Source organism: Erpetoichthys calabaricus, chromosome 7 (genome assembly GCF_900747795.2).
Source record: "Erpetoichthys calabaricus chromosome 7, fErpCal1.3, whole genome shotgun sequence".
Classification (NCBI taxonomy): Eukaryota; Metazoa; Chordata; class Cladistia; order Polypteriformes; family Polypteridae; genus Erpetoichthys; species Erpetoichthys calabaricus.
In genome coordinates this window covers 76,069,817-76,087,405 of record NC_041400.2, presented here as the reverse complement: position 1 = coordinate 76,087,405, position 17,589 = coordinate 76,069,817, and the positions used below count along the sequence as shown (strand labels likewise).

Here is a 17,589-nt window from a genome sequence, read left to right as displayed (position 1 = left end):
TTACAGAAAATATCCAGCTTACATCAAACACCAGCAGGTACTTGCACTAGTCAATAAGAGCGTTGACTACATAAGGTATAATAAACAACAGAAACCACAACTAAATCTATGTCTCAGTAACAGCAGAATCAAAAGACTCCTTAGCCACTGGAATGGACGAGAACAGTTTGAATCAGTGAGCTAGCAGCCATAGTCAAATTAAAAAAAAAATAACATCTGTCTTCATTAGTAGTCTTAAAGATCAAAAATAGCTACAAGTACTACAGCTGTCTGAAAAGTGATAGATAGATAGATAGATAGAAAAGTAGATAGATAGATAGATAGATAGATAGATAGATAGATAGATAGATAGATAGATAGATAGATAGATAGATAGATAGATAGATAGATAGATACTTTATTAATCCCAAGGGGAAATTCACATACTCCAGCAACAGAATACTGATAAAAAAAAACAAAAAAAAAATATTACATTAAAGAGTGATAAAAATGCAGATATAACAGACAGTAACTTTGTATAATGTTAATGTTAACGGTGGAATTGAAGAGTCGCATAGTGTGGGGGAGGAATGATCTCCTCAGTCTGTCAGTGGAGCAGGACAGTGACAGCAGTCTGTCGTTGAAGCTGCTCCTCTGTCTGGAGATGACACTGTTCAGTGGATGCAGTGTATTCGCCATGATTGACAGGAGCCTGCTCAGCGCCCATCGCTCCGCCACAGATGTCAAACTGTCCAGCTCCGTGCCTACAATAGAGCCTGTCTTCCTCACCAGTTTGTCCAGGCATGAGGTGTCCCTCTTCTTTATGCTGCCTCCCCAGAACACCACCACATAGAAGAGGGCACTTACCACAACCTTCTGATAGAACATCTGCAGCATCTTATTGCAGATGTTGAAGGACACCAGCCTTCTAAGGAAGTATAGTCAGCTCTGTCCTCTCTTGCACAGAGCATCAGTATTGGCAGTCCAGTCCAATTTATCATCCAGCTGTACTCTCAGGTATTTATAGGTCTGTACCCTCTGCACACAGTCACCTCTGATGATCACGGGGTCCATGAGGAGCCTGGTCCTCCTAAAATCCACCACCAGCTCCTTGGTTTTGCTGGTGTTCAGGTGTAGGTGGTTTGAGTCGCACCATTTAACAAAGTCCTTGATTAGGCTCCTATACTCCTCCTCCTGCCCACTCCTGATGCAGCCTACAATAGCAACATCAAATGAGATATTTGGTAGAATGGTACAGATGATTAAACCTCAATGAAGTCAATACATTAATGTATGCAACTGCTGTAACCATTGTTAGAGGTTAGGAGGAAAACACTGAGAAGATTTTGTAATGAAGAATCAGCATGGAGATATTAATAATTCAAAATAGACTATAAACCTACAAGAAGATTTTCCTAATATTAGATAACACAAAGTGGTAGTCACCTCATGTTAAAATCATATTAAGGCTGATATTATGGTTGTAAAATCCAAAACAGGTAGCAAAGATTGAACTTTACATCATACACATGAACCTCCTTGTAAAAGCTCAGTATCCTACGGGGTAAGAGAGCAGATTATTTTTGATAGGCACAGACCATTTGTACTTCCAAAAGAATGAGTAGAACTTCAGAACAACAATCAAATAATGTCTGGGATATTGACTTTGCAGCTTAATGCAACAGAGCAGCTTTAAGTGAAAGAGAGCTATTCCATCATTTATAAATTGTTGACATCACTTTTGATAAGATCGGGAAGTAGTGAAGAAAATTAACAACTACCAAATAACTCTTCAAACTTTTTGTCTTAGGCAATATGTCCACTAACAATAATTGAAGGGCAGACTGTAGAGTTGGCAGAGCACTACAGATATTTAGGAACAATTATTGATAACAGGCTGTCCTTTGCTTACAGCACAGAACAAATCTGTAAGAAAAGACAAACATTTCTAAGGGAGCTCACTTATTTTAACATTATAATAATTTTTTAAGTCTTATACTGAAACTGTTATCACAGTTGCTTTAATATGTAGGTTTGAGTACCTAAGTATAAAGAACAAAAATTATCTGAACAACATTGTCAAAATTAGTAGTTAAATTATTGATGTGCAACAGCCCTCTAAGTTAATTGATTCGAATGTTGGAGCTTTTCACATTTTTAATTTTTTACATTCAAGAATCAGTTATTATATTTTTGTTTATGAAATGCCTTTGTCATATTCAAAAGTAATAGCAATAATAGAACACATTTGCATTACTTCATTACTTCATGATGTTTAAACCCTGAGGGCATTTTTCAGTACTTTGTGCCTAAGGGGAGAACACCATAATAAAACTTTATTATCCAATAAATAAAGGAAGGACAGCCATTTTTTCTTTAAAACTTGACTTTTAACTTCTCAAACATGGTAGAATTTGTGTTTGTGTCAAATTTAAACATTCCTTTACTCAAAAACTGATGCCAAAATAGCAAAACAAAGCCACAGGTGGACACTGTAATTTTTCCAAATTTTTGTTATAATTCCTGTGCAAGCAATGCCAGGTCAGTTTTTTCACATCTGATATGTTCACAGACATGCCGACTGTACCTGTGAAAAGTTTCATGTTGATAAATTAAAGAAATAAATAGTTACAGCATTTGGCACAATAGGCACCCCTGCCACTTCCAGAACCTTTCCAGGCAGGGAGGCCCAAAATCTTAATATAAATAATATAAAATTTATATAAAATAATATAAAATATTTATATAAAAACATAAATAATTTCTCACATATATCCATACACACACACGTATTTATCATATATGCACACACACGAGCGCGTACACACACACAGAAATCACACATTTTCTTTTATTTTTCTAATTTTCCTTTGGCACTCTCTTTTTTTCAGATGTGAACATGTTATATATTACTGGCCATCTGCCTGGAAACACCAGCTGCTTGATGCCAGCCTTGGGTAACCACCTGTATTTTATGACGAATATCTCATGAATTCTTCATTGCTCTGTGACATGCTTGGGCTTGTTTTATTCAGTGGAATCTGCAATAAATATTGATATATAACTTGTCTACATTTGTTGTTGTTTTATGAACTTACGTATATGTGACAACATTCAAAAATTCACACTTGCACAGTGAGATGGGAAGTTCATTATGCAAGACAGGGCAGATCCATTGTTCATACATGGCCATGTTTTCTATCCAATGCTGTGAGGTTTGCGATTGCATGACTCACTCAGCAAGAGCCACCCCAGAATCAACCAGTCGTGGCTGCTGTATTGATGGAGGCTGCTTCATCACACATACAGTACGTGTGTGGGCTCATTTTGATCAGGAGAATCTGGTATAAGTGCTGATGTGTTGCTTGTATATTTTTGCTGTTGCTGTGTTGAATTATATCCCAGAGCATGCAAAAACTCCAGTTTTTTGGCACATGGTTGCCATGTTCAAGGCATCGGTTTAAATCTACTAGTTGAGAGCTTTTGATTGATGCATATCACTTGGGTATTCCTTGTACAAAAAAATTACTAGGTTTGTTTTAATTTTATGGGTTACGGTGTATGACATAGCACACTTATGATTTCACACCAGATTAAAAGTCAACTGTATATCCTGTAACAATGTGATCACTATGAGTGCGTAGTAGACAACTATGGCTTTCAAATGAGGTATTATTTGTGTCAGCTTGTTGTATAGTTTGTTGGTATGTTGTGGCGAAAGGTATTTTAAAACATTTTTTGAACCCTTCTCAGCCCGGTACTGGGACACTTAGGGTTTAAGAGATGCAGTGCCATGTAATCATCCTACTGTGTTCTTTTGTTGAGCCACTTCACTTTTCAGGGTTACTTTGTAAAAGTCACCAGAACTTAAAGGCAGCATAGTCAACCTTTGACAATGACAGATTTTTTTGTGTGGCACCTTCGCAGGTGTTCCTTGGGATTAGAAAACCTAGGTTAAAAACCGCCGTATGTGTTTAGTATTATAGCTTTATATGCTGTGCACAGTCAGGGAACTTCTGAATATTATTTTTTCAAGGTAGAAGTGATTAGGTGGATTTGATTGATTAACTCTGTAAAAGAAAGACAAAACAATCATAAAGTTTTGGGGTTTTCATATACTGTAAGGTTGAAAGTCAGTTCTTGCTTTCCAAGCATAACAACAGACAACATGTAAGGTGTATGGGGGACAATTTATGGGGTGGGACTGGAACAAGGCAGATGGAATGCTGGGAAGGAATCGTGGTGATGGATGGGAGTCATGACGTCATTAGAAGTGGACCAGAGGAAAAGAAGGAATGCGGAAGTGGTAGTGCGTGGTTAGGGAGTCCGTGTGAACTCAAGGCGGCATGGCTTCGGTCTTTCTGTGGGAATAAAGAAAGCGAGGTTAGTACCCCGCCTTTGTCCTCTGGCGTACTACGTTACTCGTCGGGTCTTTAAACAGCTTCCCATGCACTCGTGCATGACATGACCACCCCCCCTCAGCCCAGACCCATCGGGTTGGGCAGTCCGAACCAAGAGGTCGTGAACCCGGGAGAGAGCATCAGTGTTAGCTTGAAGGTTACCCCGGTGATAGGTGACGGTGAACTTATAAGGCTGCAAGTCCAAAAACCACCTGGTAATTTGTAGGTTTGACTCTTTGTGGACAGCCATCCACTGGAGAGCAGCATGGTCCGTCACCAGGGTGAACTCTCGACCCAACAGATGAGTTACCGCCCACTTGATGGCCAAAGCTTCCTGTTTTACCGCTGCATACCTTGTCTCCCGGTCCAGCAGTTTCCGGCTCAGATAAATCACAGGGTGTTCGACACCATCGAGGCTTTGGCTCAGCACGGCACCTAGACCTGTGTCTGAAGCATCGGTCTGGAGGAGAAAAGGAAGAGAAAAATCAGGAGTTCTCAATACCGGTGACGTTGGCTGTCTTTAGGTCACTGAATACCCGTTCTGTTGAGTCAACCCATACCACAGGTAAAGGGGCCCTTTTCTTTGTTAGATTTGTCAAGGGTGCTGCTCTCTCGGAAAACCGAGGTACAAACCGGCGATAGTAACTCGCTAATCCCAGGAAAGCTTGCACCTGGTTATTGGAAGGGGCTATTCAAGGATGTCTTTCACTTTTGAGCATTTTGGTTTCACCAGTACCCCCAAAACCAGGTAGCCTAAATATTTGGCCTCGTTAAATCCAAAGAAACACTTCGCGGATTAATGCGGAGGATGGCTTTCGCTAGCATTAGGAGGACAGTGTAAATCTGCAAAATATGCTCCCCCCAGGTGCTGGAATAAATGACCACGTCATCGAGGTAGGCGGCACAATAGGACTGGTGGGGCTTTAGCACTTTGTCTACCAGATGCTGAAAGGTAGCTAGCACCCCGTGCAGACTCTCTTTTATAATGTCCATATCAAGCATTCATTGGACTTCCAGCTCCACCTCCGCACGTTTTGCTTCCGGGATACGATAGGACCGCTCCCTGACTACCACTCTGGGTTCTGTCACAATGTCATGCTCAATCAGTGAGGTGCAGCCCAGTGCCTCACTGACCACATCCAGGATAGACAGGATCGCTCCTTCCAGCTCCTGTCGCTGGTGGGAGGATAAATTGGGGCCGAGGTTAAGGACTGATTTATTTGAGAAAAGGGAAAGGGTTGGCTCGGTGAGAGGGCGGTCCTCCATGGTTTCGACAAGTTCATGTCATAGATCCTCTCACTCGGCCGACGATTCGGTTGCTTTACCAAATAGTCGACGAGCCCCTTTCTCTTTTTAACCTTGTACGGGCCCTGCCAATGGGCTAGTAATTTGAAATGGGAAGTAGGCACAAGTACCATAACATGGTCCCCCAGCTGGAATTCCCAGAGGGAGGTGTTCCGATTTTAATTCTGCGCCTGTTGTTGAGCTCACAACATGTGTTCTTTTAGGAGGGGTCGGATTTTTTCTAACCTATCACTCAGTTGCGCAATGTATTCCAAAACATTGGTGGAGGGAAGAGCCTCCCCTTCCCAACCCTCTTTGAAAATGTCCAAAATACCCCGGGGTTGGCGGCCATATAAAAGTTCAAAGGGGGAGAAGCCCGTGGAGGCTTGTGGCACATCCCGGTAAGCAAAAAGCACTAATGGCAAAAGTTGGTCCCAGTTCCTACCGTCCATGTTGACTACATTGCAAAACATCTGTTTAAGGGTTTGGTTAAATCGTTCCACTAACCCATCTGTTTGTGGATGGTAAACAGACGTTTTTAGATGCTTAATACGGAGTAACTTGGCAGCCTCCCTGAACGTATCCGAAGTAAAGGGAGTACCTTGGTCCGTAAGGACTTCTCTAGGTATTCCCACTCGGGGGAAAAAAGGCCTACCAATTCCCGTGTGATATTTTTCGTATTAGCGGAGCGCAGGGGAACCGCCTCTGGGTATTGAGTCGCGTAGTCCACTGTAACTAATATATATTTACGGCCACGAGTTGAAGGTTCCAGGGGTCCTACAAGATCAATTCCGATCCTTTCAAAGGGAACATCGATGAGGGGAATTGGAACGAGAGGAGCACGGTCCCTCCTAGGTATCTGATGTAGCTGACACTCCGGGCAGGTTTGACAGAAACGTCGGACCTCCTTGTTAATTCTGGGCCAATAAAAACAGAGTTTTATTCTCTCCAGGGTTTTCTCGGCCCCAAGATGGGCGCCTAGGAGGTGGGCGTGAGCCAGTTCGCAGACCTCCCGCCAGTAGGTCCGTGGTACTAGCAACAACTTCTGTACCTCCCCTTCGTGTTCCGTGACCCAATACAACAGATCATTTTCTAGAACAAAGTAGTGTCCCGATTGTACAGAATTGTCTGGCGAATCGCAGTCAACGGAAACGATGGCATTCCTGGCAAACTTTAGGGAATCATCGTTCCACTGTTCTCTTTTAAAAGAAGCCGGCGTGGATCTAAATAGATAATCCATGCTGACAAGAGGATCTTGTAGAGACATGGGGTCATCAACTACCTGACCGGATCCTCACCCAGTTGTGTTTCCGGGTCAAGGTCCGTCACCAGAGAGTCTTCCCCCAGGTTGTCTATGTCATCACTAGTTGGCAGGGTGCATGGCATGGGAACCGCTGGGATGGTGCCTTGTCCATCCATAATTAGACCCAATTTGGCATCATGAGTGGTACTGGAGCTACCGCATTTATTTTCCAACCAGTCTTGTCCTAGAATAACTGTAAAGGGGGGCTCAGGCAGTACAGTGACAAGCAGTCACCTTTCCAGGTTATGTAACATTTCACAGACCTATAGATAGATAGATAGATAGATACTTTATACGATCTAGTCTCCCCGTGCACACAGGTTACATTCGTATGTTGATTTACCCACTGTCGTGGTAGGATATAACGGCGAGCAACAATGGTAATGTTACCCCCGGAGTCAAGTAACGGCATAAGTGAATGCCCATTTACTAAGACAACTCCCGTATTTGGGACAGCCAGGGGATTCGACATAGCACAGTACCTCTTTCCTTTGACCCAGGTGCAGTCCATCAGCTCCATGTTCAGCGGACAGGCGGTTAGGATATGCCCGACCTCGCCGCAGTGTGGCGGGACTGGCAGTTTCTCTCTGGGCTTAACCGGACCCTCCGCAGCGTGACGGGTTGCCTCAGGGGTAGCGACACGTCCCTGTCGGACCCCGTGAGCAGGCTTCTCCGACCCCCCGGTTCGGTTCACCACGATTTGGCACTCTAGAATCTCCAGAAGGCCTTTCATATCTTTATAAGGGTGCTGTCGGACCTGCTGGGCGAAGTATTGCAGCATGGCATTGACAAACCCCTCAAGGCCATCTGCTCTACTACCTTGCACGCCTGGGTAATATCTGGCCTTAGCCAGCGTTCCATTTTACCCCAGAACTCAAAGGCCTGGCCTCTGGCAGGGCAATCGGGGTCGAATTTCCATTGCCTCCACTCCCTCGCCTGCTGGCCTGATGTTATGCCGTAGCGACTTAAGATCTCAGCCTTCAGGAGATCATAATCAGCGGCTTCCTCCTCAGGTAGGTTATGATAGGCCTGCTGCACGATGCCCTTCAAATACAGCACCAGTATGGACTCCCATTCCGTCCTTGGCCACTGATTCTGAGAGGCAGTCCTCTCGAAAACCATTAAATATGAATCTATACCTGCTTCAGAAGCGGGACGATCAGAGGAGGTGGAGGCTGTGCAGGCTCCGGTTTTTCCGCTTCTGCCAACACTAGTCGTGTCTTGGTCTCTGCCAGCTCCACCTTCATCGCCTGGAGCTCATTCATTGTAGTTAACACAGTGTTCAGGTCCTGCCCTTCAGACATTTTTCGGGCTGTGTATCCTGCCGGCTACGCCACTGTAAAAGTAAGACACACAATCATAAAGTTTTGAGGTTTTCCGGTCCCGTATACTGCAAAGTTAAAGGTTAGTTCTTGCTTTCCAAGCATAAAAGCAGACAACATGTAAGGTGCATGGGGGACAATTTATGGGGTGGGACCAGAAACAGGCAGATGAAATGCTGGGAAGGAACCGTGGTGATGGATGGGAGTCATGACATCATCAGAAGTGGACCAGAGGGAAAGAAGGAATGCGAAAGTAGTAGCGTGTGGTTAGGGAGTCCGTGTGAACTCAAGGCAGCGTGGCTTCGGTTTTACTGTGGGAATAAAGGAAGAGAGGTTAGCACCCCACCTTTGTCCCCTTACATGATATACTACATTGCTCGTCAGGTCTTTAAGCGGCTCCCCATGCATGTGTGCGTGCGTGCTAATGCTTTGTATTCTTATTCAGGCTTCTTCGTATCTTGTACTGTGTGCATGTATAAAGCACAGAAGGTTATGAAAGAAAACAGAACAAAAGGAAATCGAGTGAAAGAAAGATTCTCAACCTATTGTGGTTAGGCAGTGTTGTCCAGATTATTTCATGATTTGAGAGCTGTAGTATTTCTGCCATAAGAATGAAGGGAAAATCATAAGAAATGTCTCAAAAGAAACTGAAAGTTGATGGTGGGAGGAATAAATGTCACCCCTACTAAGTCACACTAACTTCTTAACAAAGGTCTTATAGCAGTAAAAGATCTTGTACTCTTATGTAAACTAATTTCTTTCTGTCAGTGGTGTTGATGAGTCCTCCCTCACAGTTAGTTATCTGAGGCACAGCATTGTAATCTCTTTCCACCTCATTTGTCCCCATCACAAGCAGTGATAATGACCTCCTGATTTTGTTTCAGAAGACAGAAAACTGTTTGTGGGCATGCTCAACAAGCAACAGTCAGAAGATGATGTGCGTCGGCTCTTTGAATCCTTTGGAAATATTGAAGAATGCACTATCCTAAGAGGTCCTGATGGTAACAGCAAAGGTAATGACATTTATTTTTATTTTTTGTGATTGATTATATACCAATTAAAGACACAATCAGCATGAACGTGACATCCATCCATCCATTTTCCAACCTGCTGAATTCGAACACAGGGTCACGGGGGTCTGCTGGAGCCAATCCCAGCCAACACAGGGCACAAGGCAGGAACCAATCCTGGGCAGGGTGCCAACCCACCGCAGGACACACACAAACACACCCACACATTAAATGAAATAGAATGAAAGTAGAATGTTAAGGGTAAAGTTTATTAAGATGAGGCAGGGTGGTTGGGGTGCCCAGCTTTCTAGAACACCAAACGTTCAGTATGCTCTGCTGTGCTTACTTTTCAGCAAGATTTGAGTATTGTAAGCATCAGTGTGGTATTCCTGTATTTTTGCGCATTCTGTATGAATAAGTCCATCTCAGGACAAAAGAAAAAAAAACAAACCTCATTCCTGAAGCTTAACAGTCTCCAATGCCAGTTTTTATGCTGTGGTAGTTGGAAATAATAGAAATCTAGCTTCCACCTTCTCTTACAGCACAGAAATCTAGCATGACCAATTTAGTCACAATGACTTTACTGGCTAACTGTCCACTTGGCAAGCAGGAGATTTCAATTCAGATCTAATTTAACAGTTGATTTCCTACTGGACTCTCTCAGTTAAAATTCTGGAACTCCTGTCCTGATATAGTCTCACTGAATTTTTGAAATGTTATCTTTGTTTAACTGCTTAACAAAATTTGATTATCTTTTTAGAAAATGGGCTGAGAATCTAATAATTTAATTTCACATCATAATAGTTTTGTATGTGAATAAATTTGTAGCTCTGCAAGCAATGATGCATACAAGGACAAATCAATGGAGGGTAACAGAGCTTTCAATCTTTGTTCTGTGGTTGTTTTTTAAACACTTTATTGAATTTTTTTAGGATTGTGTTACAATGAACAAATTACAAATCAGTAACGCATACGGCACATTTTTTATTCAAATCAGACCAATTACCCCATTTGTTCAACTTTTTTTCCCCTGGCAAAGTATACATTACTTTGTGATGTGTGTGAAAACTTTTACTAGTCTGAAGTAGTGATGGGGGAGAACATTTTTCTGAATAAAATGTACAGTACAGTATGTTTATCAATATACTCAGAACAATTTAGGTATTTTCTGAGAAAGATTAAAATAAAATCCTGCTGAGTTTAAAAAATTGTAACACAAGTATCTTCTACATGTTTTAAATTTCCAAATAGCACTTCAATCTTGCATCTAGCAGTTATTTTTTTTCCATTCATTATTTTTAGGAAAATGGAAATTGTCAACTTCCTGTGTTAAGGAATAAGTTTATTAAATTTAAAGTAAAAATAATTTCTTCACTATCATGGTTTATATTAGCTTGCTACATGAAACCATGTCCTAAAGTTAAAAAAAATGATTATTTTAAAAGAAATGCCTTAGCCTGTTCTTGCATTTTAAAATGAAAGTCAAGGAGCCTGACTGCAAACATAAAAACAGAAGCCTTAAAGCATACCGAATGCATTGATTTTTCAAGCTCAAGAACAATATCGATTATTGATCTAAGTCTTGAGAATGCACACATATTATAAATCATCATAACCATTTTATTTTAGGAAGAAAAATAAAAGCAAAACATATTTGTTAGATTCAGCCACTTTAAAAGAAGTCCAGCTGTGCACCTCACTTCATTATTTGTCTCACTCTGCAGCACTCTTTCAGTCCCAGGGCAGTTATTTTCTCTATAATATCCATTTCATTTCAAAAATCCCTTTCTTGCTCCTGTTATAAATGACATTATTTAATCTTGCTACCCGGGGGTGTGAATCGCAGTCTGTGTTCTATAGACAGCTAGACAATAATCACCATAAAAAAATCACACTTATAATAACTCACAATCTTTCACTAAGTCTGTTAAAGAAGTGCGCTGCTGCCTTGCAGTTAGGAGACCCGGGTTCGCTTCCCGGGTCCTCCCTGTGTGGAGTTTGCATGTTCTCCCCGTGTGTGTGTGGGTTTCCTCCAGGTACTCCGGTTTCCTCCGACAGTCCAAAAACATGTAGGTTAGGTCGATTGGCGATTCTGAATTGGCCCTAGTGTGTGCTTGGTGTGTGGGTGTGTGTGTGTGTGTGTCCTGCAGTGGGTTGGCGCCCTGCCCGGAATTGGTTCCCTGCCTTGCACCCTGTGTTGGCTGGGATTGACTCCAGCAGACACCCGTGACCCTATGTTTGGATTCAACGGGTTGGAAAATGGATGGATGGATGCTAAAGAAGTTCTTAGACAAATTTAAAACACCTGTTAACACTCCAGTTATTTCAATCACAGACCACAGCAATTTTATGGCTTGTAGTAAATGTCTACCAAGAACAAACAGTAAAAGTTACTAATTACTTGTACTCAGCTGTTATCTTATTATCACATCTTTAGCAAAAGCAACTCAGCCTACTATATAATTCAACAATTGCTTTGTGGCACTTAAATCTGTTTCAGTGTAGTTTAACTCTGTCACATAATCTGCCTTTTTTACTTTACCAGTATATTTTTATAGTTGCATAAACACAACACACTATTGAAAAGTGCATAATGATAAGTGATGATTGTCATTGTGAACTTAGTATCAACAAGGAGACAACCTAGGATTTAAAAAAATCTAAGGCTTTGATAAAATAATGTAGTGTAATCAGTTCATTTATTTATTTTCATATATACAAAGCACTAGATAAAATGAAGCCTGTATATGAATTCAAAGCCTTAATCAATCAATCCACCCTAGCACATCAACTTTGAAAAAATGAAAATAACAATATATGAATATGAAACAACAAATTGTCAGCTTTATTTATTTGATATGCAACATCTGATGTTGCAACAAGGCTGTAACCAGAATGTCTGATGCAACATGGAACTTGACTGTAAATTAGATGCCATTCAGGAAAAAATACTCATATGATTGTAGTGAGCACCTGCCATCAGACCACTGGGTCTTCATGTAATTCAGTATGTCTGCCAAAACTGCATTTAAAATATGATTTGAATACACTTTGCAAAGGAAAATGTATGATTTAAGTACACATGTGCTGTCAATGCACATTTTGAAAAAAGTGCAGTTACAATGATTTTATGGCAGCTGCATACACAAATCAAATGATTAATAGTCTACTTACAGCTTTGCAGCTATATTTGACACTTTTTATTGTAGCTATATCTGACACTGCTTTTGTCCAGAGAATCATTTATACCAGCCATGGAGGAACATAACCATTGATGAAACATAACTAGACAGATTTGTAAGAGCCAAATCCTTTATGTTGATGATAATGCAAAATTTAAGGCATTTTATAAATAAAATGTATTATTATTACTTTAGTTGGCTTAGTTTTGAACTTGAGTATAACAGAGAAAACATAGATAGCATAATATAGATTGAGGAAGATTCCGTTTAACCCCCTATAAGTTAAATATATAGGCTTTCTCATAATGTTATCTCAATGTGGCAGTAGAATAGACCTTATTTTGAATTTAGACAGCTAGAAAGAAACTGTTATACAGCAAGGCATTCATCACATAAAATTTTCTGGCCGTTATGTATGTAGATGTGGTGAACGAGATAAGATATGGAAACCTTAATATAAATGTAGCCTAGATACTTAATACTCAAGCACAATACCATGAATTTCCATTTTCCCCCTTTTTGCGTGTATTATCAACTTTTTTCCCTTATTTTTTTGTGAACTGTTTGATTTGAATTTCACTAAAATCTTTAAAAAATACTTGGACTGTTAAATTTTTTATGTACAGTGATTCATACTAATGCTGGAATGCTTGTCTGGTAGCTTCATGTTCAACTATTCTGAACTATTTGGAAATCCTCGACAAATGCAGCTACAATATATGTAGCCTGGTGCTGAAGCAAGGCACATGTCAAGTGTCAACTGGTAATGCACCTGTAAAAAAATGTCCATACTCTACTGACCCCAACCACTATGAGTAGACCATTGAAAGCAAACATGAAGCATATTCTTAACTCAAGAAAATAGTACTGAGAATCTGTGATAAAATTTTTATTCCTAAGCTTTCGACAACCTACCAGGTGTCATCATCAGAGGAAAATGAGTAGACGTACAGGAATCAAAGGCAATATATTTATGAAGTTTATATATACTGTATATATATAGCTGGTGAAGGGAGGGGATGGGGGGGGTTGTAAATGGGGTGGGGTTCAGAAGGTGTTGGCCTGCATATGCTCAGTACAAGTACAAGGATCTGTTAATGGCATTTTCATTACTGAACCACGATTCAGCCAACTCTCTGACACTATTAATATTGGCCATGTGATTGTGATTTTGAATAGGAGTCGACTGTTTGCCGCGTCTCCTATATAGACAATGTTTAACATATCAGCTTAATGTAAACAGACAAAAAAAATGTCTTTCATTCTTTTTTGTGTCCATTGCTGTTACAATGGGTGTTAATCCTTTTCAACAAAGTCCTAACACAACTCCGTTTATGTGATGAAGGGTGGTTGCTGGAAAAGTGTAGTATTTTTTCAGCATAACAATCCTTGTGATAAACACGTGTAGTTAAACTAGAGTGGTTACCTCTTTCAATAGAAATGTCAAGGAAATTGATGCGCCTGTTTATTTCTTTTTCCATTGGGGAGTTGCGGGGAATACTGAGTTGATGTGGTTGTAGAATTTATTCAGCTGGTTGCTTTTTAATATGATGAATGTTTCGTCAATGTAGAGTATCCAGAGTTTAAGTATGAACTGAGTTGGAGCCCTGCCTCCAAATCGCTGTGTAACCAGTTCAGCTAAGCTATATACAAACTGCTCAAAAAAATTCAAGGAGCACTTTGAAAACACATCAGATCTCAATAGGAAAAAAGTCATGCTGGAAATCTATACTGATATGGACTGGGTAATGTTTTAGGAACGAAAGTATTCCACATCGTTTGATGGAAATGAAAATTATCAACCTACAGAGGGCTGAATTCAAAGACACCTCAAAAATCAAAGTGAAAAAATAATACGGCATTAGTCCATTTTGCCGAAATTTCATTGCAGCAACTCAAAATCGTACTTAGTAGTTTGTATGGCCCCCACGTGCTTGTATGTACGCCTGACAACGTCAGGGTATGCTCCTAATGAGACGACGGATGGTCTCCTGGGGGATCTCCTCCCAGATCTGGATATCAATTCCTTCATCCTCCAGGAACTGCCTGCATACTCTCACCACATAAGGCTGGGCATTGTTGTGCACCAGGAGGAACCCAAGACCCACTGCAACAGCATAGGGTTTGACAATGGGTCCAAGGATTTCATCCCGATACCTAATGGCAGTCAAGGTGCCGTTGTCTAGCCTGTAGAGGTCTGTGCGTCCCTCCATGGATATGCCTCCCCAGACCATCACTGACTCACCACCAAACCAGTCATGCTGAACGATCTTACAGACAGCATAACATTCTCCAGACCCTTTCACATCTGTCACATATGCTCAGGGTGAACCTGCTCTCATCTGTGAAAAGCACAGGGCACCAGTGGTGGACCTGCCAATTCTGGTATTCTATGGCAAATGCCAATTGAGCTCCACGGTGCCGGGCAGTGAGCACAGGGCCCACTAGAGGACATCAGGTCTTCAGGTCACCCTCATGAAGTCAGTTTCTGATTGTTTGGTCTGAGACATTCACACCAGTGGCCTGCTGGAGGTCATTTTGTAGGGCTCTGGCAGTGCTCATCTTGTTCCTCCTTGCCCAAAGGAGCAGATACCGGTCCTGCTGATGGGTTAAGGACCTTCTACGGCCCTGTCCAGTTCTCCTGGAATCTTCTCCATGCCCTTGAGACTGTGCTGGGAGACACAGCAAATCTTCTGGCAATGGCACATATTGATGTGCCATCTTGGAGAAGTTGGACTACCTGTGCAACCTCTGTAGGGTCCAGGTATCACCTCATGCTACCAGTAGTGACACTGACCATAGCCAAATGCAAAACTAGTGAAAAAACAGTCAGAGAAGATAAGGAGGGGAAAATGTCAGTGGCCTCCACCTGTTAAACCATTCCTGTTTTGAGGGTCGTCTCATTGTTGCCCCTCTAGTGCACCTGTTGTTAATTTAATTAACACCAAAGCAGCTGAAACTGATTTACAACTCCCTCTGCTACTTAACTGACCAGATCAATATCCCAGTAGTTTCATTGACTTGATGCTATAGTCTGATTAAAAAGTGTTCCTTTAATTTTAAGAAGCACACAACTGTTTTCTTTCAAAACATTTCTTAATGCAACTAGTGTAAAAATCAGCAGTGGCACTGACTGCTTATCTAAGCAATTGGAACTGGGCTACAGTAATGGTAGCTGTAAAAATAGATCATCAGTGTGCAAAATTATGCAGGAGTAGTGTTCTCTAATACAAGATATATAATATTTATGTACTAACTGGAAAAGAATAAGCAATTATATATCTGTTTTAAATTGTATTAAAAATAAAACATGAAAAAATGAATGTATGTACAGTATTGCTAAAACACAAAACTTAAAATGGAGATACAGTAAGTTTTATTATAAATAGGTGCACATTATTTGGAAAATGTGCTCAAGGCCTCTAAGATGTAGAGTTTACTAGAGTGATAATTCAAATATAGGGTTCAGTATAGAGATAACCTACATCATATTGAGGATATTTTGGTTGTACAGAATATGGCAAGTTTGACACTGCAAGAGGTTTATAGAGCCTCATCATGCAGACTAGTGTTAATAGCCAAATTCTTAATAATATCAAAAATACAAAGTTTAGTGGAGAATGTTATAGTAATAGACACCTTTTATTTATCCAAATTTAAATGAAAGAAATTTTGGAGCACAAGAAATGGAACTGAAGGTTGCAATTAATTACTTTTTTAAACTTTGTATATTAAAGCACAAATAAAAAGTGATGGCAGACTAGATATTTTATAATCATGAAGATAGAATAAAGAATAAAATAACATAATGACCCAGTGACCCTGCATTGGATTAAGCAGACTTAAGAATGGTAATGAAGGTATTACATAATGTGTTTCTTGCAGTATCTTCTCAAAAGGATTTAGAAAAAAGTAAAATTGATAATTTCAAAAAGTTTCACTTTTTAGCAGATGTGGCAAAGACTTAAAAACACATGGGACAAATTAAATTGTAAACTTCTAATTTCAATTTAAATGTATTCCAAAAATTAAAAGAGGAAGAAAACATAAAAGATCCTTTTAAGCTTAGAGTAAGTAGAGCTGTCACATTTACATCTATATTCAGATGTATTCAAATGTGTATTACTTGAATACTTGAAAATACATTGAAAGTCCTGAATGCCCACAAGTAGTGTTGCATCACTGTTCAGATCACTGTGTAACATATCAGAATTTATCAGATCTTCCTGTTATTTACACCTAACTTCTAGGGACATTCTCTTTCTGTTTTAATCTCATTAGCTACTATTGAAATCAATGAAGCACGTAACCTTTTGTCAAATCTTTTTCATTTTCAAATGTGTGTGTCTGAGTTATGATTTAAACATTTAAATAAAGATTGTTGTATAATCTCTAAACACTCAAATGGGTATTTTTTATTTTTTTAACATTAGTTGTCAGTTAAAAAGAATGTTTAATATTTTTATTTATTACAAAAATTGTATGTTAATAGACTTCTATGTCTGCATGTACACCATAAATTAATTAAACCTGTATGATTAATGGAGAGTGTAATGCATATTTTAAGTACATATATTTAAACTCTGAAACAGTCTAGTGTCATTTATTGACGCAAATGATAGCCCTAATAGTAAGGAGGTTTTTACTGAAAACAGCCATGTACACATGTAACATAAATAATAGGAACAGCAGCCAAAGAGCTTATGTACATGAGAGCAACAGTCAAAAGGTAAATTACAAGTACCAAAAGAATGCTGCTTATAATGTAAGAAAGACTCGAAGAGATTTTTTCATTAGTTTATCAATAAAAAATAGTCAATATGCAGGTGAAGTTTAATGAGAAACAAAGAAGAAATAAATTATTTATAAATTCAAATGACTAAAAGCACTAAATTCTAGAATTACTTTTATTGTTCTTTTAATCTATGAGAAGGCTAATAACATAGCAATGTCTGTTTTGAGATTGGAGAGGAAAGTGCTGCTAGAATTTAAAAGAATATATATTGACTCCAGCAATCCACGGTTTAAGTGCTAGTAGGGGATGTGGACAAAGCTAATGCCCCGAACCAATTTTTTAACAGGTTTTCTCTCCCACTGTCACCTTTTTCC

The 17,589-nt window shown here is 39.9% G+C and overlaps 1 protein-coding gene across 19 annotated transcripts in view; it reads left to right on the top strand.

The window, feature by feature from the left end:
* The window catches only part of celf4 (CUGBP, Elav-like family member 4), a 1,311,271-nt gene that overhangs the window by 1,021,840 nt on the left and 271,842 nt on the right, over window positions 1–17,589 (top strand). For 14 of the 19 annotated variants that reach the window (XM_051930106.1, XM_051930104.1, XM_051930101.1 and 11 more), the window contains exon 4: window positions 9,173–9,301. In XM_051930106.1, coding sequence (XP_051786066.1) covers window positions 9,173–9,301 — 129 coding nt within the window. The remainder of the gene's footprint in view (window positions 1–9,172; window positions 9,302–17,589) is intronic. The other 5 variants (XM_051930108.1, XM_051930103.1, XM_051930120.1 and 2 more) reach the window with 1 other exon arrangement.